Source organism: Zalophus californianus, chromosome 11 (genome assembly GCF_009762305.2).
Source record: "Zalophus californianus isolate mZalCal1 chromosome 11, mZalCal1.pri.v2, whole genome shotgun sequence".
Classification (NCBI taxonomy): Eukaryota; Metazoa; Chordata; class Mammalia; order Carnivora; family Otariidae; genus Zalophus; species Zalophus californianus.
This window is the reverse complement of record NC_045605.1, coordinates 67,445,641-67,468,909: the sequence shown is the minus strand read 5'-3', so window position 1 is coordinate 67,468,909 and position 23,269 is coordinate 67,445,641. Positions and strand designations below refer to the sequence as shown.

Here is a 23,269-nt window from a genome sequence, read left to right as displayed (position 1 = left end):
GACTCAGAAATTCTATTTCTAATGATCTGTCCTCAGGAAATAATTTGAAACAGGGACCAAGATGTGCATACAAAGATGCTGGCTGTGAAAATAGTTGTAAGGTAAAAACAGGACACAGCATAAACATTCAGCAACATGGGACTTGTTAAATAAATTATTAATCATCTTTTATAGGCATCAAAAATGATGCTCCAAAAGAATTTTTAATGTTATGGGGAACGGTTCTTGGTATACTGCCAGTAAATAAAAAGAAGGATATGAAAGTGTAATTACTGAATTCCAACTAGGTAAAAAGACATTCACATAGGGCGATGTCACAAAATGTTAGTTATGGGTTTCTCAGAATAGGGTGGTGATGATTTAACTTTCCTTCTTTACATACTTCATTTACCCATTTTTCTATATTAAGCCTCTATGATTCATATAACCTGAAAAGAGCTGTATGGTGTGGGTCCTTGCTGGAGGGGGTGGTTAATCAAGCGGCAGAGAAGGTGTGTGCTAAGAGCTGCGGGAAGAACGCTATCACCAACCGTCCATACGTTCAGCAGCCTGTCACTTTGTTGACATACAAGAGACTGGGGGGGGGTGGGGAATGAGGGAAAGGTAGGCTCCCCAAGAGGCATCCCTGCAAACAACACTGTGGTCACTTGGGACCCAGGCGTGGGGGACCCTGTGGTTTCCACATGGCTGGGACTTTAGTCCCAGCCCTGGGACGCGGGAAGGCCCTTCTCAGGAGAAGCCAGCACTGCCGCTCACCAGGCAGCTGGCCTCCAGAATGGGATAAACCTAGAGGCTGGCACAACAGGCTAAGGCAGAGAGACCCTCCACGCCACACGCACAGTACGGACTCTCGGCTTTACCTGTGGGTCTCAGCCCCTCCAGGGCCGGAAATTCTGGCCTCACTTGGAGGGACCTTTGAAAACAGTCTCCGATCCAGGGGCCGTCCCTGTTTCAACAGCACTTTCAGGAGGAAAGCATACCTCTCTTTGTTGCTTCAGCTCTGCTCGTCTCTTCCTTTGCTGACTGTTGGTCTTACAGTGAATGAAATGAGGCTTGCAGAAAAACTTGCCTGTAAAAAGAAACACGTGCACACTTGCATGCATGGGTTTTCTCCTGTAAATTAGGGTCACAGCAGATACAAGCCAACTTCTGCCCCTGTCTAGGTCAGGGAATGCCAATATTGGGAGTAAGCCCAGGAGGCCTCAAACTTGCTTTCTGTCACCTGTCTTAAAGAAGCCACACTCAGACGAGGTAGCAGGACCCTTTGTTGCCTCAGAGGCAGGCTGTAGCAATCGAGGGGGCGGGATGCCGGGGTTGGGGCTGAAGCCCTCAGATAATCCCTAAGCCAAACCGAGGTCAAGTCCCTTCCCAAGGCCAGCTGCCAGGCTGCAGAATGGACAGCTCTGAATATCAGCACTGTTTCCAGTTTGCGGTCCTTCCTGGGGCCCCTGGGGGTGGGAAAGGCTCAGAACAAATGGTAGCAGTGATGGAGAGGAGAAGACCCAGGTGAAGTCTGCCCTGGGCCCCTGGCCATGGCCCAGGACCACTGGGCACCTTCCAGAAAAGCCTTCTTCATTCACTGTTACTAAAGTAACCTCAGGAACAATGGTACAACATGAAAAACTTATCCAGGACTCACAATAGAGCAGGCACTACTCTGAATGCTTCCCGTGAATTAATTCACACGAACAACCTTGCCACAACCTTATGAGCTAAGAACTATTATTATCCTCATTTTACAGATGACATAACGGAGGGACCAAGAGGTTAGGTAACAGGCCCAAGGTTACGGGGCTAGTTAATGGTTCATTCTGGCAGGCTGCTTCTCAGAGGGGAGGCTGCTATTATGACCACTTTTGTAAGACACACTTTGTAAATAAAAACATTAATACATCCTCATTTTTCGAACCCTTGTTACAAGCCAGGTGTGGTGACAAGCGTGGTATTAGGTCGCCAGGTGTGATTTCCTTGCCCACACGGGGCCATGGAAGGTGGGGATGCTGGCGAGGACACGTATGTAAAGCACTCGGCACACAGCAGGTGCTGCTGCTGCTGGTATACAGCAGGTGCTCACCGCCTCCCCGGGCCCGCCGGAGGTGGCCTCTCTCTCCAGCAGGATCTCCCAGCTCCCAGAACAGCTCTCCCGGGGATGCCACAGTCCCTGGGAAGCGGTGGGGTGCCCCAGAGCCTCCAGAGGACAGGAGCCCAGACCGGAGACCCTGGCGCTGTCCCCGGCTGCTGGGAGTTACCTTCGTCACTGTCGAAGGCATAGGCGGCCAGGCGCAGGGTGGTGGCGCAGATGCTGCAGCGGAAACACTCTCGGTGGAAGAAGTGGCCCTCGGCGCTCAGCCGCTCCATCACGTACACGCGCTTCTTGCAGAAGTGACAGGTGTCGCTGCCGCCCAGGCTCAGGGGGAACACCTTCCGCATGGATTCCTGGGGGGCACAGGGCAGCAGGAGAGAAGCGCCGCGTGTCAGGGCTGACCCCGCATCTCGCGGTGCAAGGCTGAGACTCTTGGAAAATCTTGACCTCGATCATGGGGACCTCGTGGGCTCCTGTCTGCTGCCCATGGCACTGCAGGCACGGCAGCCGAGACTGAGCGGTGGGAGGATACGCCCCCAGCACAGACCCCAACGACCCCACCCCGCACGGGCTCCCAGGCAGGCCAGGTGGCGACAGGGGAGGCCCAGGAGGGGCTCCTCCCGAGGCCGGCCGCTCCAGTTTGGGGGCGGGAGTGGCGTCTCTCTGTCTGACACAGTGGGCATCCCTCACCAACGTGCCTGCCCAGCAACGCTGGCTCCCGCCAGAATCTGCCCGCCTCTAGGGTGAGGTCCCCGAAAGAATATTTTCCACACCCCTGTCCCCCCTGCAGTGACTTAGGCCAGGCAAGGAAAGCCTGTGGCAGCCAAACTGTTGAAGAGTACTGCAGGACAGGGACAGGCTGTGTCCTCTAGTCCCCGGGGCTGCCAGGCAAATTCCTAAATGCAAGGGAGGAGGATGAGGGCCAGGCAGCGGTGCGCCTGGGGGATTCTAGGGCTGGGGGGACATGTCAAAAGGAAAGCAAAAGAATGTCCAGTCAGATGGCCGGTGACCGCAGCAGGCAGCCTTGTTTGGAGAAGGGAGAATTCAGCGGGAAGAGTATCTCTCTGTTACTGGATCCTCTGTCCAGTGCAAAAGGGCTACTTGGGCGGGACGCCAAATGCTGAGGGTAAGGGGTGGCCTGCCTGGCCTTTTCACTGAGCTCACCAGACAGCAGGGGACAGGCTCTGCCTTGTGAAATGACCTATGGGGAGCCAAGTGAGGTTTGTCGGCCAGAAAACGCAGCCCTCCAACCTTGGCACCGGTCTACCCCACTGTCACGCCTCCTGTCCATGAGAAGGGGGCCTCGCGTGGACCAGGCCATCCTCCCTGGGAGACCAGAGCCAGTGTCTGCGGGTGAAGGCTGAGGGGTGTGCGTCCTTACCAGGTCTGGAGAGGTGGCCTGGGTCTTAGGTCTGTGATCATTCATGTACAGATTGACCAGGACTTCAGCTGCAGCCCCTATTCCGCTGGACACTTTCCCTACCGTCAGCTACCCAAGAGCAGAGGTAGAGGAGGCAGAGACAAAGATAGAGGCCAGTTAGCACTGAGAAGGAAAGCGCAAACAGGCTGGAGGTGGGACAGGGCTCCACACCCACATGCAAACAGCGCCCGACGTCCCAGGAGAGGCAAAACCAGCCTGGAGAGGGCAGCGGGCACTCTGGAGACAGACAGGACAGAAATGGAACGCTGGGGCCCGGGGTGAGCCAGGTGACTTGTAGAACTAGCTCCGTCGGCATGCAAGGCCTTCAGGACTCGTCGAGTTTCTTGGTTCACAGATGGGGTAAATGAATCCCGGAGACAGGAAGGGAGCTATCCCAGGCCACTTAGCAAATACGTGTGAGATTCAGAGCTCTTCTCAGGTCTCCTGAGCCCCAGCCCAGATGCCCTCACACCCTAAGGAGCCAGGACCTCACGGACAGACAGCTGAACGGCAGCCACCCTCCCATAGAGATCCCTCCTCTTTGGAGGGCTGTGAGATGCTGCTTCACCTGCTTCGTGAGCAGTACCTGCCCCCCGGACTGGAATGAAGGGTTGGACCCCAGCTCCACCACGAACCAGTTCTGAGACTGGGCACAAAACTCTCAACTTCTGAGCTCAGTTTCCTTGTTTAGTAGGATGGGGGAGATCGTGCCTGCCTCATGGTTGTGTGGTAAGAACTGAGGGAGAGAATGGGTGTTCAAGTGCCTGGCGCTTGGCGGGGCTAGGCCAGGATGAACTAGACTCCTCCCTCCCTGTTTCCCGAGTACAGCCGGTCCCAGCCTGCCTTGCGGCCTCCACACCCCTGGGGTGTGATGGTGGTGTCTGACCTGAGTGCCCCCCAGACCTACAGAAGCAGTGACTAGAACAGGAGTGAGGAGGCAACAGGATGGCACTCCACCACATGCACCAGGCTGCAGTGCCCAGAGGCCCCAGGCTGATGCTGGCAAGTCAGCTCCATGGGGGCCCTGGGCACCACTGCCTGGCAGGTGCACAGGTGCCTGTGCTCTGGAGGGCATGACGTCCACCCCCAACCTGTGAGTGTCTGGTTCCCCATCCACGTGTCTGGGAGCTGGGGCAGGGGTGGAGCTGACAGCCCACGCAGACATGGCACAATCACCCAGATACCCCCACAAATCCCACCTAGCTCCCCCTTTCCCACCAGCTATGAAAGCTACCCTGGGAACACTGCAGTCTCCTCTTCAGGGAGGCACACACCACAGGAAGGGATTCTGTAAGCAGCTTCTGGTCCCAGGATCTGGGAAGAAGGCAGGCTCCAGACCCTGCCCAGCCTCAGAATCTAGCTTCTGGGAGGTGCAGCCAGAGAGAACAGTGGCATAGGTGGATGGGTGTGGTTGAAGGAACACCCTCAATCTAAACCCAGGACTCCTGGGAGGTCACATCTAATCTGCTATGAAAGCCTCAGCTATAAAGCAGGAAGTTCGGGGGACGGCAAAGCGAATGGCAGTGGTTCCCCAGCTCCCGGTAGCAGAGCCCAGCCTCAGAAGCTGGGACCAGCCTCCAGGATTCCAGCAAGAGCACAGCTGCTGCAAGGTCGCCAGGCAGGCTGGGGAGAACAACAAGACCCAGGAGCCCTCTGCTCCCTTTCTCATTAAGAAAGCCCTCACACTCACAGCCACTTTGCAACAGTCACTTGGACCACATGCAGGGCTCTTGGGGACTGTAGCAGGCCATGGGCCTGCCAGGTAGGGGGTCTGAGCCCACGGCTCAGACAGATGGGAGCCCCTCAGAATTTACAAAGCCTGTCCCTTCCCAGGAGCAGCGACCCCGCCAGTTACCCCAGACCCACTTCACCTCCCGAGCTGGCCCAGCCTGGGAGAGATCAGCTTTCTGCTTCCAAGCACACTCTCTGCCATTTACAGGATGTCACAAATAAATGCCCAGAACCTTGGCTCCTGTTTCTAAGAAAGGTTCAGGTGCAGTGGCTCAGAACAACAAGCCATTGTTTGCCTGATGTTCCATCCCCCACTGGGAACTGCCCCCCCACCCCTGCCCACACACACACACAGGCCCCTCAGGAAGGGGCTGAAGAATACCAAGTACTTCTTGGGTTTATACCAAATTCAAGGGGGAGACAAGACAGAGGTCAGATTTACCTCCCTGCCCACACTGCCCTTGTGTGGCTGTCTCCAGTGGCCCCGTGTGTGAACTGGCTCTGGGATGCCCTCCCAGAAAAAACTCCATGGTGATGCCATGATACCCACGTGCAATTATCGCCTCCCTTGAGTTAGCTGGGATTGAGACTATACTTTTCAAGGCTTTAAATACAAGTCCTTAATGCGACCTTATTAACCACTTAGCTAATAAGCACTTTGTGCTGCTGAGCTTTTTGTGCAATCCTGACTTAAGGAGCAATTACAGAAGCACGCCAAGGGCTAGAAGGTAGCTGGCAGGTGTCGCTAGACCCATCTATGTGCACATGGGCCTGCTCAGTTGCCCTGCCAGGACAGAGCACTGTCCAGGTCACCCAGCCAGGTGATCTAGGATGAAGACAAGACTTGGTCTTTCAGAATGGGCCAGAAAGGCTCCCTTCTCCCAGTTGCAGTCACAGCCCCAGCCCATTGCCACGGCTTTCCTAAGAATAACGAAAGCACCCTTAAGGAGAGCAGCACTGGGTCTCCCACACGCCCTTTCCAACCTGATAGAAACCAACCCAGAGTCACCACTGGCCAACCAAGAGGTGGACTGGACTTCCTGGAGAGGTCACAAGGAGACCCGGTGATGGAGAACTCATCTCAAGAGGTGAGGGGGGGGGGCCCCTGAAGCCCACCCCAAAGACCAGTGTGGAGGCAGACATTGCCCTGAGGATTATGGGTTCTCTTCTGCTTCTTGTCAATAGGATGCCTTATTGGCTCCAGCAGAGCGAGGACATGACCAGCCAGATGAATGCTAGCTCACTGCTCCCCAAACTACCAGTGGTAAATGACCAGGTTTTGCTTAAAAAAAAATAAATCTCTAGTCTGTTGTGACCTAGTATTTCTGGACATAATAAATGTGAATTACTGGAAATAGGACCACACACTTGGATGTGTGGCAATATCAGATTGCTCACAAGTGTCTAATGCTCACTCTCACTCGCCATGCTCATTGGGTCACAGACCAGTACCTGCCCATGGACCACACTTTGAGCAGCATTGCTCTAGCCAACCAAGCTCCTGGGATCCTAAGACAGAGATCAATTTGTAGAGAAACTTCCAGAAAACTCATTCTGGTATTGACCTCAGAGTGAGAGCCAGGGTTTCTCAGCAAGGAGACTCATGCACTAAAAGGTCGGCCATATATGTTCCTGCAGAGGGCTGGTCAAGAGCAGAATTGATAATTTGGGAGAGTTTGTGCAAACAAAAAGATTTGGCCAAAAATGATCACATCCCAGTCACTAGTTTTTAAAGAACTGGTTATTCTGGAGGGCTATGGGGCTGCTTTTGCAGACCTTTACGTATCTTGCAATATTCTTATAATTTTGAAGAAGGTTTCTTACTACCCTCTTCCCCCTTTTGAATTCTAATTATTTTTCAGTTAATTAGAACAAGCTGGAATGGCTGGACATTTCTGGTGTGCCATTATTTCACCTTACATTAGATTAATCTCACATACACCATTTCCCTTCTGTGAGCCTCAGCTTCCTCATCTGTAAAATGGGGAGACTACTGCCACCCTTGCAGGGCTACAAAAAAGGGGCACCATAGAATCCAGGCCACACCTCACATGGTGTGGGGCCCCCAGGAAGCACTTTGCAGGGAATTAATGAGTCCAAAACACTGCCATTGGCTTGGCTTTACATTTCCATGTTCTAGAACTTCTTTTTTCCTTTCTTAGATGATCTGCACTCTGGGAAACTCTAGGTCACTTGGGTTCTATCCTCTGCATGAGTAAGAATGGTATGGCCTACGCAGAATGAGCACACTGGCTTCTCTTCGATGAGTCAACCCAGATTCAAACATGGTAGCATAACTGTTGTCCCCAGCATCATCCCCAGAGGCTGCAGAAGATGGCTGGACCCCCACAAGGAGGCATGTCTGAGGCAATCCTGGCACTCTGAGCTCAGAACATGACTGTCAGTCCGCAGCTGCATGTTGGAGCCTTTCTCACCCAGCTCCCTTCTGGTCTGCACTCCCTGATGTCTGACTGTGTCCTTACTCATCTCCATGCTCCTGGCACAGGACGTTTGCTCTGAATGAAGGAGGAAGCAGGTTCCTGGGCCCCTCTGTGTCCAAACATTGCTAACTTCCCCCCTCGGGCCTGGAACTCAGCCAAGAATACCAGGTGCCCAGGCTGTGCTTCACCATGGAGCTGGGCCACCTGAGGCCACCTGGCCTGCTGTGAGCATCATGAAGCCCACAAGGCTCAGGCAGGGTAAGGGCAGAGGTTCTAGGACCTCAAAGCTGAGGACTTGCAGGAAGGGGAGGTTTCGACAGGCAGGGCCTGAGGAGGTCTCCTGCGCCCACTGGGACCAACATTCCCCTCTGAGGAGTGCCTGGGGGAGAAACATCATAGGACAGGCTATGGGCCTGGGTGTCCAGTGGTATGCTCAGGGCAAGAGCAAGAGAGGGCAAGAACTGAAACCACCTTGTTTGAGGGGGTCCGGAAATGACATGCTCAGATTTGAGACTCGGGCAGGCCTTTGAGGCTATGACCTCCCCATGGGTGCCCACGTCTGCACCTGCATCCCCTGGCGCCAGGCACTGTGCTGTGATCATAGGCTCAGAGCCTTGCGAGGTGGGTCTCATAATCCCCCTTCGCAGATGGGGCAGCTGAGGTTCAGAGAGGCTCTAACTCACCTGAGGCCGCACTGTTCTTAAGTGGCTGGGATGGAAATGGAAACCTGAAGGTGACTTCTTTGCCTTGAGAAAGAGAGGAATCAACATGCATTTCAGGTAAGTGAGATTTCTTCTGGAATTCTCCTCTGCTGGGGAGAGAGCACATTTACTGGACACTTTAGGCATTCTACCTTTGCCAGCTCACTGCAACATTCCTCGCACTATCAGGGCTAGCTGCTGTCACCTCCGGTCTATAATTGGGGGACCGAGGTGCTGGGAAGTCCACCAACTGCTGCAAGGTCGGTGCTCTGACTCTAAGCCCGTGTTCTTCTCCCTATAGCACCCTGCTTCCCTGAAACACACCAGCCCTCTGCAAATTAAAATCCCCCAAGCTGGGATGCACACAGGACACCTCCAAAGGCAGTCCTATCCCAGGAACAAAGAGAAGAATGAGGAGGTTGGGGGCAGCCTTGAGATCTATCCTTGTATCAAATGAAAGAAAGACATAGTGCCCAGCCAAGCCTCCCTTAGCTTTGCTCCAATGTGCAAATCTCTCCAGTAAACCCTGCAAATCCAGTTTTAAAACAAACACCCCCAGGTAGAGAAAGCTCCTTTTGTAATGCACATTGCTCTTCTGACCCAGGAAGACTTAAACCACAGCCCCCTCTTGCTCCTTGGCACAAACACTCAGCCACCATCTTGTTCCTGCAAGAGCTCGCCAGCCTTGGCAAATGGCTAGCAGCCACGCCAGGTGCCAAATTGGCAGTGGCCTCCCTGCTTGAAAAAAGGAGTTAACTGATGGATGAAGGGTGGGTTTAATGGGATGGACGAGTCGAATGAGTGCTGGAGACATACGAGCGGACATGATCCCTAGTTGGGTCTTTGAAAGACAAGACTCTGGTAAGAATCTAGATCCTAAATGAGAGGACCTCAATACACCCTGTGACCATTCAGGCCAAACTCTCAGGAGTATCACTGAATCTTAAAGCAAGTGTCCAGCTGAGAGGGCCATTTGAAGGCACAGCCCTGGCCACATCTCCCGGAACTGGTGACCCAAGTCTGCACCCCTATAACAGGTGGTCCTCATCCGGGTTTGGATAGGTCTGTTCCCACATGGAAGGGATTATCCCTGGATCCTCAGAATTGGAGTGTAGGGCTCTAGGGCAGGAATAGAGACATGCTGCCTGCCTCAAGTTTGCCAAGGACTAAACATCAGTTTCCAAGTGCATTTTCCTTCCCCAGCTTTCCCTGAATGGAGGTGAGCTTGGGCCCCTGGGCAATGAGAGCAGCCCATCATTGGCTGGGCAGAAGCACTGCAGCCTCAGGCTCTCTTCAGGGGAGAGGCTCCCAGAGCTCCCTTAGGACTGAATGAAGTTTGTCACCAGGTTGTCACAGACTTTAAGCAGCAGCCAATTCTCTCTTCAGAGGAGGCTGTCACCCTGCCAGATTCCGCATGCACAAAACCCAGTGTTGAATGGGTTGTGGGGTGGGGTCCAGGAGAGGGAGGGAAACTGGTGGTGGGGGATGGGGAGACTGCAGGGCCAGTGGCAATATCCTCTCTGAGACTGCTTGCCCCTGGAAACTCACCACTCAGTCCTGTCTACAACGGCTTCACACTGAGATCTGGAGGGTGCTGGGAATGTTGAGTCCAGACTAGGTCCTTTTTACAGAGAGACTAAGGCACAAAGAGGGTCAGTGACTTGCCCACTGTCCCAGGGTGGCCCTAAGAGCTCTCCACTTGGTTCCGGCCCAACTGGGAGAGGCGCATCAGCCTGTAATTCATCAGCCCAATTACACCATCACCTGATGGCCAAGGCTGGCTAAGGAGACGGGATAAGAAAAAGAGGTGGTGACTGTTCTACCACAACCTGGTAGAATAAAGAGTCAAGCTATGGGCGGGAGGGGGGAGCAGAGGGCCTGGGATTGCTCAGCCCAAAGCCCACCCCATTTGCAGCTCTCGATGCACCTGGGTGCAGAGCTCCCCGTGGCTATAGCCTGCGAGCCGGTGCGTCTGACAAGGCCTCCCATTCATGCCTGGCCGCTGTGGTACAGAGAACCCTGTGCCGGGGGGCAGGAGGCCTGGGGACTGGTCTCCTTGCACCTTTGTGTTCCTATCTGTGGCTCTACTCCTGCTCAGTTCTCTTTCCCAGGAACAACAGCCCCCACTAAAACTGCATTTCACATTGCTACCCTTCCCCAGCACGCTAGCTCCCTGCTATAATTTTTCCATAGGAGGTACTATCTTGTCTTTTGATGTATTATATAATTTACCTATATATTACATTATTGTTGATTGTTCATTTCTACCCACTAGAATACAAGCCTCATCAGGGGAGGAATGTAACTCCAGACCACTGATGCACATCCCAAGAGTCCAAAGTGCCTGACTGAGCCGTCTGTGGTCTAATAAATGTTTGTTGAATGGCTGAATGTTCACTTGCTGGCTCGCTTCATGAGTGACATTGGTTAAAACCTGCTTGAGGAGCCCAATGGAGGAGAAGCTGAGGGCCTCAGTGGAGCATGATGATGATGGAGCAATGCCTCCTGACAAGAAGTGTCTCTGTCAGATCCTGGTGGCCCACACGTGCCTGCACAGATTGCCTCTTGCCAGCACCTAGAGCTCAAACACCTACTGGAAACCAAGTCAGGGACCTTGGGAAGTGTGGGGGCTTTTCTTGCCCCAGCTCTGCCCTCAAGCCAGGCCACGCTGAGCATGAAAGAAAGGCAGAGGCTAGAGGGGACGCGGACCAGGGCCAGCTGGAGGGGCTGGGCAGGAGAGAAGCACAGTGTGGGCCCAGCTGCCCAGCCAGGAGCACCAGCGGCTGCCTGTCTGTGCCCAGGCACCCTGGCCCCTTCTCGTCCTGTCAAGGGCGCCATAACAGGAAGCACCCCCCCAGGGGAGGCTCCTCTCCCAAGCTGGGCAAAAAGGCTGCTCTGGAGCTTTGGTGAGGATGATGAGAAAAATGCCAGTCCCCACCCAGACAGCTGCTATCACATGAGCAAGGGATCACTCTCGTGCTGATGAGAAAATACAGAAGCCCTGATAGGTCAGGAGGCATGAGGCCAAATGGCTGACCAGTGGCTGACCTGGAACAAGATGCCGGGCATCCTGGCCATGGCTGTCTTCGGTGGAGCTGCAGATCAGAGGTGTCTGTGCTTCTCTGGGCCACCTCCTGCTGCCCTTCTGGGGATGCTTCATACCCTTACTGGGGATGGTGGAGGGGGTGGGGCTGATAATATTCCTCGCTCCTTTCTTAGAGACCCTACCTGCACCCTTCTCCCCACAGCAGTGGGGGTCCCAACTACAAACCAAGAGGCAGCTCCTAATTTTCCACTAAGGCAACAGCAGATTGCTGGTTTGTGCTTCAGCCTAACAGCATGGAAGCAAATGAGCAGTAACTGTGATGGGGGACATCTAGCTTTCCGCACCAAGGTAAGCCTGGGGAAGCGAGACAGACCAGGTGTGTTTGGAGGAGCACGGTTTGCGAGGAAGAGACCAAAACCCACTTCCCTCTCCCACCGCAGCCTGCTAGTGTTCTCAGCATACTTGGTACCAGGAGGACAATGGAAACCATGAAAAGTGCTCCAGAACCCCAATTTAAAAATTTTTCAAGGGTTGCATCTTGTTAAAGTTAGCTTCCCACCTCCTCCCTTCCTCTGAGCCAACCTCTGCACTGCTAACTGAGTCATCCTTCTCGAATACAGAGCCATGGCTTCAGCAGCTCTAAGAGAGCAGAATAAAACTCCTTAACATGAAGAGCGGGCTGACTTCCACCCTCACCCTCCACACTGCCATAAATACTTTTATTTCCAAAGCAAGCTGCACCAGAATCTTCTTTCTGTTCACACAAACCTTGTCTGCCTTCCTTTGCACATGCTAGACCTTTCTAGAACCATTGCCCTTCCCCTTCCATGGAACCCTTGACACTTGGTTCCCATATTGCCTCTTGTGTGAATCCTTTCCAGGTTTCTCCCCTCTGGGTTCCTATAAACTTGCCCTTTATGTCCCTCAGAATTAAGGGGCAGTACTGAAAAGTGGTATGTTTGCCATGTGAGACTGCCGTTCGGTTAGGTCAAAGACAGCCAAAGACTGGCAATCTCCTCCAGTTCAAGGCTAACGTGCTGTTTGTCCTCAGAACTGGAGTGAGAGGGCTGTGCCACCGTCCTCCTTGTGTCAGCATCTGGCACATGGTGGTGTATGGTGGGTGCCCAATTAACGCTTGCTGGATGAGCAGCACGGTTGGACACGTTTTTGTGTGTCTCCTGGTCCGCTTGGTTGCTTGCTCCAACACAGAAACAACCGAATCCAGGACTGCTGGAAAGGATCTTACACATTTTCATCGCAGCCAAAGCAAGCTCCAGATGCTTGTCTGCGCAGGTCAAGCAGAGCATGAGAACATCTCAGAACGTGCAGGGAGTGGGGGCAGCTAACTGTTCAGGACGACTACCTTTCTGGTAGGAGAAACAGAGTCAGCAGTCGATGGAGAGGAAGCAGCAGCGGGATCGGGAGACGGAAGGCAGGAGGGAGAAGCCGGAGGGTGAGCGAGAGACAGGCCTTTAGAAAGTAGTTTATTCTGCACAGAACAGAAACAGAGCAAACGGTGATGGTCCCTGGCAAGTGCACAGTGAGGCTCGCCTCCACCGTGCAGCCCCATGCCTACACGTTCGGGGAGGGGAAAAGAAATCCAGGGCTGTGTCTCAGGACAGAAGAGAAGCCTCTGTCTTGGGAGCCCAGCAGGACCGTCTGGCTCCCGGATACACTGCATTCTGCCACAGCTATCCCGGCTCCCTCATCACAGCGAAGTAGCTGGGGCAGACCCGCCCTGTTGCCATGTACGTCTGCCGCAGACTACCAGAGCTAACTCCTGATGCTCTCGCTCTGGAGCTTGGTGTGAAGTAGAAGCTGCAAACTGAGGGAAGGAGAACCCCGGGCCACTGTGGGGCAGACGGCCACGGCAGGTGCCTCTACAGCCCCCTGGGACCCAGATATGAACTCGCTGCAAAACTTCCTTCCCATGACAACGACTCGGCCCAGTAGCACAGGACACAGGTCTGGAGGAGACCGAGTGAAAGCAGCAGAGGAGTTATGTTCTAGAGCTCAGGCTGTCTGCAAGCAAGGGTGCCCCTTGCACACACACACACGGACTGTGGCACCTCATTATCAACTCTTCCCTCTCCTTGCCACGCACTCCCTCTTCATTTCAGCAAGTTTCTAGGTCAGTCCCTGCCATTCTGAGGCAAAGCCACTCCATTTGGCTGATGCTGCTGTTTGGAAAAGCAGAGCACGGGTTAAAGCCTATGGCTGGCTCGTCATTCAGGATTTCCCTGGTCAGGGCCACGGGGAGATCTCTCCATTGTGCCTCAAAACACCATGGTTTCACTTTAAGACACTGGGATGTGATGCCTGCAAGGACCAGCTTTCCTTCTTTGTGTTCCCTCTTAGGGAGCTCAGTGCCTACTCAGGCCCGTCTAGGCTCTAACAGCATACGTTTCTGCTCGTCACATTTTCCTTGGACCTGAGCCTACATTGCTACCTTGGTCTTCCCTTTGTCATGACTGATCTAGTATTTTTGCATCTGCTCATTTGAGTCTTTTTTAGATGCCAGCCCAAATCCCTTAGTGGCTTGAAAAGTCAATAGCCCCTCCTGCCGGAAAAGGAGGAGGGAGGTGGAAATGAAGCTCCGGAGATGGATTCGTGGCCACTTTGCTAGATGTGCAACATCTGGGTTCCTGGGGGCTCTGAAAGCCCTGTGTTTACCTGCGGGAAATCCCCGTGTCCAAACATGGAGGCAAGGTGAGCCGCCTTCTCCTTAATGTTCTTTTTGTGAAATTCCCTGTTGGCCAAGTTCTGAGCCCTCTTCTGCTGGTAGGGCGAGAGAGGAGAAAGAGAGAGAGCAACAGTGACAGAGCCGATGGTGGTTGCCTCCAGGAGAGTGGCAGAATGGGATAGGAGACAGGAACCCACCCGGGGCAGAGGAGGGAAGGAGGGAAGGAAGGCACCCCAAACACAGGCAGAGGCAGGGCCACGAGCGGGCTTTCACCTGCAGAATCTTGTCCTCCACTTGCTGCAGCCGCCGCAGCACCCCAGAAAGCGCCAGAGCTCCCTGGCAGGCGGGAGGCCGGCCAGCAGGGGCTTCAGGCCCACCCAGCTGCAGGTCAGACTTGGCTCTGGCTCTCCAGGGCCTGCTTGGGCACCCGCCGCCAGGAGACACTTGCTTCAGCTCTCGGAGCACGTGCCCCGTCACAACCACCGAGGGGAACTGGGAGAGAAGGAAAGTCAAGCTTCCTTCCCGACTGTGGCCCATTCATACACCCCCTGCCGTGAGCCCTCCCCAGGAGGACCAGGGACCAAGGGCGCAGCAGGGGCCACTGCGAGTCAGACTCCCCCCGCTAACCTCAGGTCCTGACTTTCCGCCACCTGCCATCCTCATTAGTGATACACGGTCTCGGGCCTCACCCCAGACCCACCGGGTCAAAACCTGCACAAGCCCGGTCTCGGTTCTATAACTGCATAGGGAAGTCACCTAGGGCACTTAGAAAAAGTCACCCGAGTTTGGGCGCAACCCCCGGAGAGTCTGTTTTAACTGGTCCGGGGGTGGGTACCAGATGGTGATATTTTTTAAAAAGCTCTCTAGGTGATTCTTCTATGCACACAGGCCTAACATCACCGAAATATATCCTCACTGACTTCGCTCAACCTCCACCACGGGAGCAACACCAACCTCCTACTGCTGGCTAGACATTTCTGAACAGTGTGCTCAGGAATAGTGATTCTGTTCAAATTCCAAACCCAGAGATGCTCGCTGGACAAAGCCTCGGGCCCTGGCTGCCTCCCGGCCCCGGGCGAGTCCTCGTCTGCTTGGGCACCAGGAGATGGCTTCACAGCACCCCGGCCTTACCCCTTCCGTGGTGTGCAGCCAACTGCCACCTGAGCTCATTTCACCATCCCTGCCACTTGTCCTTCTATTTAGAAATCTCCTATCCAAGTGGTCTGCAAATAAAGCTAAGTGTCCCGTAGCGTCCCCCAAATGCCCCATGTGGTGCAGCCTGTTTTACCCCAAGCAAATAAAACACCAAGAGCATAGCAGTTGGGCAGACGATGCTCCAGACTGGCACATACTTCAAGAGGCTGCAGACCTGGTTATTCTTACCTATAAGGATGGTCACCTCAAGTTGTGTCTGCCTTCCCAGAGAAGCTACAGTCAGCCCTACCTGGGGCACACAGAGAGCCACGGACCCCACCCCTCTGGATCAAAGTCCCCTCTGACTTCACCAAGACAGGGTCCACTGGAAGGAGCCCTACCTGCCTTTTCAGAGGAGGTGACGGGCTGGGTGTGGGCTCCTCTGGCCTAGGGCAGCGAGAGTTAACAGGTGGGTCAGAGGAAGTGCGCAGGACAGGCTTACCCATCCCTGAGACACGGCATTCCTGGGAGGATGAAGGTGAGTCCGAAATAGCAGCCACAGGAAACATGAAGGAAAAGGTGAGTCAGACACTTGGAGGGAGGAGAGGAAGAGAGGCAGGCAGAGAGAGTTTGCAAGTGCAGAGACAGCACTGGGCTGAGCTCCCACGAGCCAGGCCCAGAGGGGAAACTTGAACCCCGGTTCTCTGTCCATGGGAACATCAAGTCCTGGAGTCCCCTTCTCTTGGACAACGTGTAAATCCCAGGGAGGCCTTGCTTTTGGCTCAGACCTGGGGCACCGGGCCTGCACCACGAGAGCCTATGCCAAGCCCAGGTGGCCAGGCCTGGAGTCCTCCTGGAAATGGCAAAGTCTCCTGCACACAAGATGACAGGGATGCTACATTCCTTCTGATGGAAGAGAACCCTCGACTGACACCTGGGGACTTCTAGGGGCCCAGCCTCCAGAAGGGGCAATTGAGAAAAAAATCACAAGTCTCAGGACGATGGCCCTCTTCTCACAAAACTTGGCTTCCTGGGGAAGGCCAGTTTGTCCGGGAGGGGCAGGTCCCCCATCAAGACCAGGTAGACATTTATGATGACTGCCTATAACGTTAATTAACCAAGAGTCTGTCCTCCTCCTGAGAGGAGCCTAATTCTGTTATACGACAGGTGTTCTCCAAAAAAAAAAACAAAACCAAACCCCTTGTCCCAAGCTTTTGTAATGTGACAGTGGCATCCCAAAGGAATTCAGGGGAGCAAAATGAACCCCACAGCGCAGACCCTGGAGTCAAGTCTGAGAGCAATCAGCTTGGTGTCAAGCCTGCCCCACGGCACTCTGCCTCCTTTAGCCGCCCAGCCGCCCTGCTCGGACACCACAGCCTTGCCGCCTGACCCAAGGGAATGCGGAGGAGCGGACGTCACAGAACACTTGGAGGTTGGTTCCCATGGAGCTGAGATCCGTGACTTAGTTTTCCCTGGGGTGCACAGGTTTTCTCACTCTGGACTTAACTCCCAGGCAGCCAGCATCTCTAAAACTCCCTTACGCTGTACCATCTCAAAGATGGCTGCAAATCAAGTCATGGTTACAAGGCAAAACCAAATTCTGGATTTCTTCTCCAGGGCAGAACAGGCATCAGCCAACTATGGTCATCAGGCCGAAGCCAGCCTGCTGCCTGTTTCGGTAATTTAAGTTTTATTAGCACGCAGCTACGGTCCTGCCTATGGTCGCTTTCACACTTCAACGGCAGAGATGAGCAGTTGCAGAGAGAGAGGAGGCTCCCGAAGCCTCAAATCTTTGCTATGGCCTAAATGCGCTACCTGGTCCTTCCTGGAAAAGTCTGCTGACTCCTGATCTAGAAGGAGCCCCCGTCTCCCCTGAGCCAGGCCTGGCTGGCATACCTGAAATCCACCACTAGCCTGCACGTTTCTGCTGGCTTCTCAGCAGGTGTTGGTCACCAGGAAGGCAGGTCCAGTGAGCATCTGATGGGACTCACCTGCCTCAGGAGCGAGGGGTTCCGAGAGCTCTCCTCGAACTTGGCCAGCAGCTGACTTGCCATGGACTTGACCTTGTTCTGGCCTCCCCCTTCTCTCCCGCTGCCGCCCTCTGGACTGCAGCGCAGGCTGCGGCTGGGATAGGCTGAAGGCTGCAAAGGCCAAACGAGCACATTGGTTACTGTGAACCCAGATATCAGGAAGGGGCCCGGGGACTTGGGACACCGGACCAGTTTTCTGAAGGAGGACGTCAGGGTTTGAGGATGGGAGGCAGGAGCAGCAGGTGATGCCCATTGAAACGATGCTCACATCTTCCCAAAGGACGGGCACACCCACTTGGGAGCCAGACAGGGTTTGAAAACAGCCTCTTTCACCTCCCAGCGCAGTGACCTTGGCAATTTACTTCATTTCTCTGAAGTTTCCTCATCTATAAAATGGAAGCCTAGTCCACTTCACCTGGTTGTTGCAGAAGTCAAATACAACAATGAAGCGATCAGCAAAACAGTTTTCCAAATACCCATGTGGCTGCGAGAGGTGAAGAGTAGGGCGGATGAAGAAAGCAAGAGGGGTGTCAGGCAAGGCACAGGCTTTGGGCTTCTTTCTCCTCTCTCCTCTGCGCCCCACTGCCAGCTTCAACCAGCCCTGCTCTGTGGTCACTATCTTTTAAAAAAAAAAAAAAAACAACTTTTCATCTGGAAAGAATTTTAGACTTACAGAAAAGTTACACAGAGAGTTCCTGCATACGCCTCACCCAGATGCACCCAATGTTAGCATCTAGAATAACTGTGGTACTGTTACCGAAACTAAGCAATGAACACCGGCATGATTCTACTAAGCTAGAGACTTGATTCGGACTACCCCAGCTTCCCACCGATGTCCTTTGGGTTCCAGGACACGAGTCCAGGTCCCACATGGCATTTAGCCATGTCTCCTCCATCTCCCTCCTCTGTAACACTTTCTCCATCTTTCTTTGCCTTTCATGACCTTGACAATTTTGAAGGACACTGGTCAGCTATTTTGTACAGAGTCCCTCAGGCTGGGTCGGTCTGATGTTTTCTCATGGTCAGACTAGGGTTATGGGTTTTGAAGAAGATGCCTCAAAGTTCAGAAGTGCTTGGGTCCATCAACGTGACTGTTGACTGGTGAGGGGCTGGTTGTGGTCACTTGACTGTGCTGTTTTATAAAATGGAGTTCCACGTGAGCCTTCTTTAGCTCATCTGCTAAAAAATAAAACTTGGACAGCTACCAGCATTCACTGATTCAATGTCTGCTCTCCTTACCAAAGGACCTGCTCCCATAGGCCTCAGCAGCAAATGCCACCATTGTATCAGGTGGGCAGTGTGCTTTCCCAAGGAGGCACTGCATCTCCCTCACAGGAACAGATGTTCTCAAGACAACGAAGATATGTTCACTTAGAAAAGTCATGGGAAGAGGCAAGCTATGGCCAACTGATTTTTTTTTTTTAAAGATTCCCTAAGAGGGGCAGCCCCAGGGGAAACCGTGTATGCGTAGCCACTCCTGAGTGTTGGACAAACACAGACCAAAGTGTCACTCCCCACTTCGAAGTGCAGAATGTAACTCTGCATATCGATATAAGCTTGAGTGGAAGAGGGTAGGTTTACTGGAGTGGTCACTGTTTGCTCAAGGCCAAAGTTGGCCAGGATAGTGGGTCATGCAGACCAGCACTTCTCAGATACTAATCACTGAGGGGCTCTTTCAGAGGCAGATTCAGATTAGTCCATAGTCTGGGGGCCTGACCCTGCATCTCTATCCAGCTGCTAGGTGATGCTGATGCTGTTGGTTCCCAGCCCACACTTTGAGTAGCAAGAATTTGGAAAGAATTATTGCTTAGTGAAACCTGACTTTAGTAAAACAGTTGGCTCAGGTCAGCCTAGAAACATCTCAGAAGGGGCAGGCGCAACCGATTTCAATTCCCACACTCTGACTCCTGTGTTGTCAGCAACAGAGAGCACAAACACTCCCTCAAAGAAGCCACGGATGAAAGGCAGGAGCAGGTTTCCACCTGAGACATCATGCATCACAGGGAAACCTCTAGGGAGGAGGCATGGGCAGATCACAGGCACTTAAAATGAGAGCCAACACCCCATAACTGGGAAAGTGGGAGGTCTCCCCCCACCCTGTTTCTCAGCCTCCGCTTGCTCCTTTCAACTATCTCCCTATTCATTGGCTTCTTGCTCACATTAGCACCAAGAGATGGAGAAGTGACTGCTCTTGAAGGGATCAAAGAAGTTCTAGAAAAGCTTTGGACAAAGGTGATTTGAACTCATCAGATAAAACGTATTTCTGCACATTTTAAGACGTGAACTGAACTCCAGGGTTCCGTTATCAGAGCACCCCTTTGCCCCTTCCAGAAAATGGGGTAAACAACAGGCAGCTTCCCGACCCACCCAGGTCGGGCCTTGTAGCTCTATTTGTTATAAAGTTCACTGTTTTGAGACCCCGTGTCTGGAGAGAGATTGGTGCTTCATTTTGACCAAGTAGCCTGTAATTTTCTGCTTTCACCAGAAGGTGGCACTTGTGGGCACCAGGCCATTTGCCTAAAAGACAAGTGCAGAAAACGAAAGGTAGAAACTATGGCTAGGGGACAGGAGGGGCTGCCGGTGCCCGGTCACTACTCTCTGCTAATAGTGATGCTGTGTGGATTAGCACAGGTGCCTGAGAGCATGCTCGGCACATTATATACGTTCTCCTATTTAATCTTTAAAAATCCTGCAAAAAGTTGCCTACACATGCCTTTCACAGACGTGAGCCACAGTCTGGGAGGCTCCATTTCTCCAGGTGACATGGCTAGGAAGCAGCAGAGAGAGGACCAGAGCCCAATGGTTTCTCCATCAAGCGAAGCTTGGAACCGAGCGGCTCACAAGAGAGGAAAGGAGGAAGGGCCAGCGCTGTGGCCACTGGCTATCAGGCAACCAGCCTTTGTTTAATTTTTTTTTTTTTAAGATTTTTATTTATTTATTTGACAGAGAGAAACACAGCGAGAGAGGGAACACAAGCAGGGGGAGTGGGAGAGGGAGAAGCAGGCTTCCCGCAGAGCAGGGAGCCCGATGCGGGGCTCGATCCCAGGACCTTGGGATCATGACCTGAGCCGAAGGCAGACGCTTAACGACTGAGCCACCCAGGCGCCCCACCAGCCTTTGTTTAAACAGACACCGTGCACACGAACCTCATCCAGGTTGTTGAAGCCTTTCCGCCTCCGTTTGTTCATGTCGCTGTCTTCAGTCTGGGTGTCCACCTGCAGCAGCCAAGAAAGAGTAGTGAGCTCAGGGCCAGCAAGGTCTGCAGTTCCACCAACCGCCCTGAGGCCATGGGGCAGACCCTGCACCAGCCTTCGGGGATGCCACCCTGCCCGCCAACAGGTGCCATCCCAGGAGACAGATGGACACACATCACCCTGCACTGTGACAAATGTGATCACAGAGTTCTGTTCAGAAGAGGGAGCCTTCCTAACCGGGGTGGGGGGTGGGAGGGGGAGGAGAGGGGTTCTGTCAGAGGGGTGGGAATCACATCCCCAAAGAGCATTCTGAAACATCCCAAAGCACAAAGAATCCCCGTGACACGGGCGGGGCAGGGACTGTCTCTGTGGTCGATGTGATTGACCCTGGGCTCCAAGCAGTCACAGCCCGGCCTGCTGATGCCCCTTGGCATGCTGCCATAAGGAGACCCCCTCCTGCAAGGAGATGCCACTGCTCACCTCACAGGCAGGGATTCTTGGGGCTCAGAGCAGCTGTCCAGGGATTTGAAGGCAAATTACACCTGCCATTCGGTCACCATTGCAAATGCCAGTAAATGATATTTTATCAACTTCAAGGGAGCATCAGGTATGGTCTGGAAACTATGGTGATCATACAGCAATGTGTTCCCAGGACCATTTTTTTTTTTTTTTGGTTTTGTTTTTTTTTTAAGACTTTACTTATTTGACAGAGAGAGAGAGACAGCGAGAGAGGGAACACAAGCAGGGGGAGTGGGAGAGGGAGAAGCAGGCCTCCTGCCGAGCAGGGAGCCCGATGCGGGGCTCGATCCCAGGACCTTGGAATCATGACCTGAGCCGAAGGCAGACACTTAACGACTGAGCCACCCACGTGCCCCAGGACCGTTTTGATTTGTTTCCCCAGCAGAATTATTTATAGTGCTCCCTTCCATTCTCAAAAGCATCCCGGTTAGACAATAAATTGCATGGATGCCCTACCAATAAGCCCTTCCAGCTCACTTTCTGCTGCCTGAATCTGAACACTGAAGTCTGGAGAACCCCACTCTACACAAGCCCACTGCAGCGACCCTGCAAGGGACCAAAGGGCACACGCATTGTCAGTCTTGTCTCCTGCGGGAGGATGGGCAGGGCTGCACAGATGGAGTGAGGCTGTGGGCTAGGCTAGGGACAGGCGGCTGGACTCAGCGCCACCCCTGTGCCCTGCCAGGTGAGTCTATCCTGACCCTGGGGTTAGACCAGTCTACCTACCCATGTCCAGTATTTCTGTCATGAGCATCTTTGCTGCAGACAGCTTTGCTTCAAGCCCCTTTGCCACAAGAGTTTTTACCACGGAACTCATTGGATATAAAGCAATTTTGCCATAACAGATACAAAGATAATGGGCTAACAGTTTGGTTTCATCAGGTGATTGACAGCTTGGTTTCATTTCTCCTCTGGCACCGTGCTCCCGTTTTTATATTATATAAATCTTAGCCCTCATAATGGTCTATACAGTGGTGCAGAGTTTTGAACTCGCATTTCCCATAGAACTTTGGGATGTCTATTGACGGACACGTGACAAAATGCCAAGTGGAAACAATATGTGGAAGGTGTTCACAATGCAATATAAAGTTGAGTCACAAATACGCATCCTTGTATTTAGAAATGGATACCTCCCTCTTTTTTTTTTTTTTTTTTTTTAGAGAGAGAGAGAGAGAGTGGGGGCAGGAGAGGAAGAGAGAATCTTAAGCAGGCTCCACGCCCAGCATGGAGCCCAAAGCGGGGCTTAACCTCAAGACCCTGAGATTATGATCTGAGCTGAAATCAAGAGTCAGACACTTAACCGACTGAGCCACGCAGGCGCCCCTGGATACCTCTCTTAATGAAGGAAGAAAGTTTAGTGAAAAAAGAATATGTGTAATGTCGAACATGGAGATGAATCAGTGAGCAAAAAATGTATAATAATATGAACCAAAGACCGTGAAGACAAGTGCTTAGGTACAATCTTAGGTACGAAATGAAACCAGCTGTTTGCACAGTGTTGCCATGAATCTACGCTACTTATTCTGAAGGATTCAAATCTTTTGTATTTCACAATAGTCTTTTTAATTTTGGGGCGCCTGGGTGGCTCAGTCGGTTAAGCGGCTGCCTTCGGCTCAGGTCATGATCCCAGGGTCCTGGGATCGAGCCCCATGTCCGGCTCCCTGCTCAGCAGAGAGCCTGCTTCTCCCTCTCCCTCTGCCTGCCACTCTGCCTACTTGTGCTATCTCTCTGTCAAATAAATAAATAAAATCTTTAAAAAAAAAAAAAAATAGTCTTTTTAATTTTGTTATTTGTTTTTCATGTTTCATATGTCCTTTTTAATGAATGCCCATCATTTGTTTCTTGTGCTTTTCTTGTTTACAGCACAATTGCCTTAGGGCTGATTAGTTACAGAGCAAAAATGCTTGCAGCAAAGATGCTTATGGCAAGACTTCCCGGACCCTACTACCACCGGTCTCCAGCTGGGGCCTTCTCCATATGGCCAGCCCCCTGAGGGCCATGGAACCCCTACCCCCAAGCCTCCTACACACTCAGGCCCTCCAGGGCAGGCCAGCTTACATCCCAGCCTTTGTTCCACTGAGCAGGCAGAGGGAAGGGCTACTGACCACCTCTCCCCCTGAACCCAGGAGTACAGCCCAATCTGCCCCACCCCTCCTACCCCTGCTGCGCCGCAGGGGTTCTTTTACCTCTCACCTGTTCTGCAGTAAGAACTCAGAGCCCCCAGCACCCATGACTATGTGCCCACTTGCTCCCAGCGGAAAGCACCTGCTTCCCCTGTTTCTGTTTT

At 53.0% G+C, this 23,269-nt stretch overlaps 1 protein-coding gene across 10 annotated transcripts in view; it reads right to left on the bottom strand.

The window, feature by feature from the left end:
• LOC113913852 (F-actin-monooxygenase MICAL2) overlaps positions 1-23,269 on the bottom strand; it is a 216,264-nt gene that overhangs the window by 81,708 nt on the left and 111,287 nt on the right. For 3 of the 10 annotated variants that reach the window (XR_003517277.2, XM_027578196.2, XM_027578202.2), the window contains exons 16-25: positions 20,416-20,484; positions 17,231-17,380; positions 15,641-15,763; positions 14,379-14,597; positions 14,096-14,197; positions 12,786-12,911; positions 8,359-8,421; positions 3,465-3,572; positions 2,250-2,436; positions 981-1,069 (exon numbers count right to left, since the gene is read on the bottom strand). Coding sequence is in view for 9 of the 10 variants with exons in the window: in XM_027578196.2 (XP_027433997.2) it covers positions 981-1,069; positions 2,250-2,436; positions 3,465-3,572; positions 8,359-8,421; positions 12,786-12,911; positions 14,096-14,197; positions 14,379-14,597; positions 15,641-15,763; positions 17,231-17,380; positions 20,416-20,484 (1,236 nt within the window). In the remaining variant the exon portion in view is untranslated. The remainder of the gene's footprint in view (positions 1-980; positions 1,070-2,249; positions 2,437-3,464; positions 3,573-8,358; positions 8,422-12,785; positions 12,912-14,095; positions 14,198-14,378; positions 14,598-15,640; positions 15,764-17,230; positions 17,381-20,415; positions 20,485-23,269) is intronic. The other 7 variants (XM_027578197.2, XM_027578206.2, XM_027578198.2 and 4 more) reach the window with 4 other exon arrangements.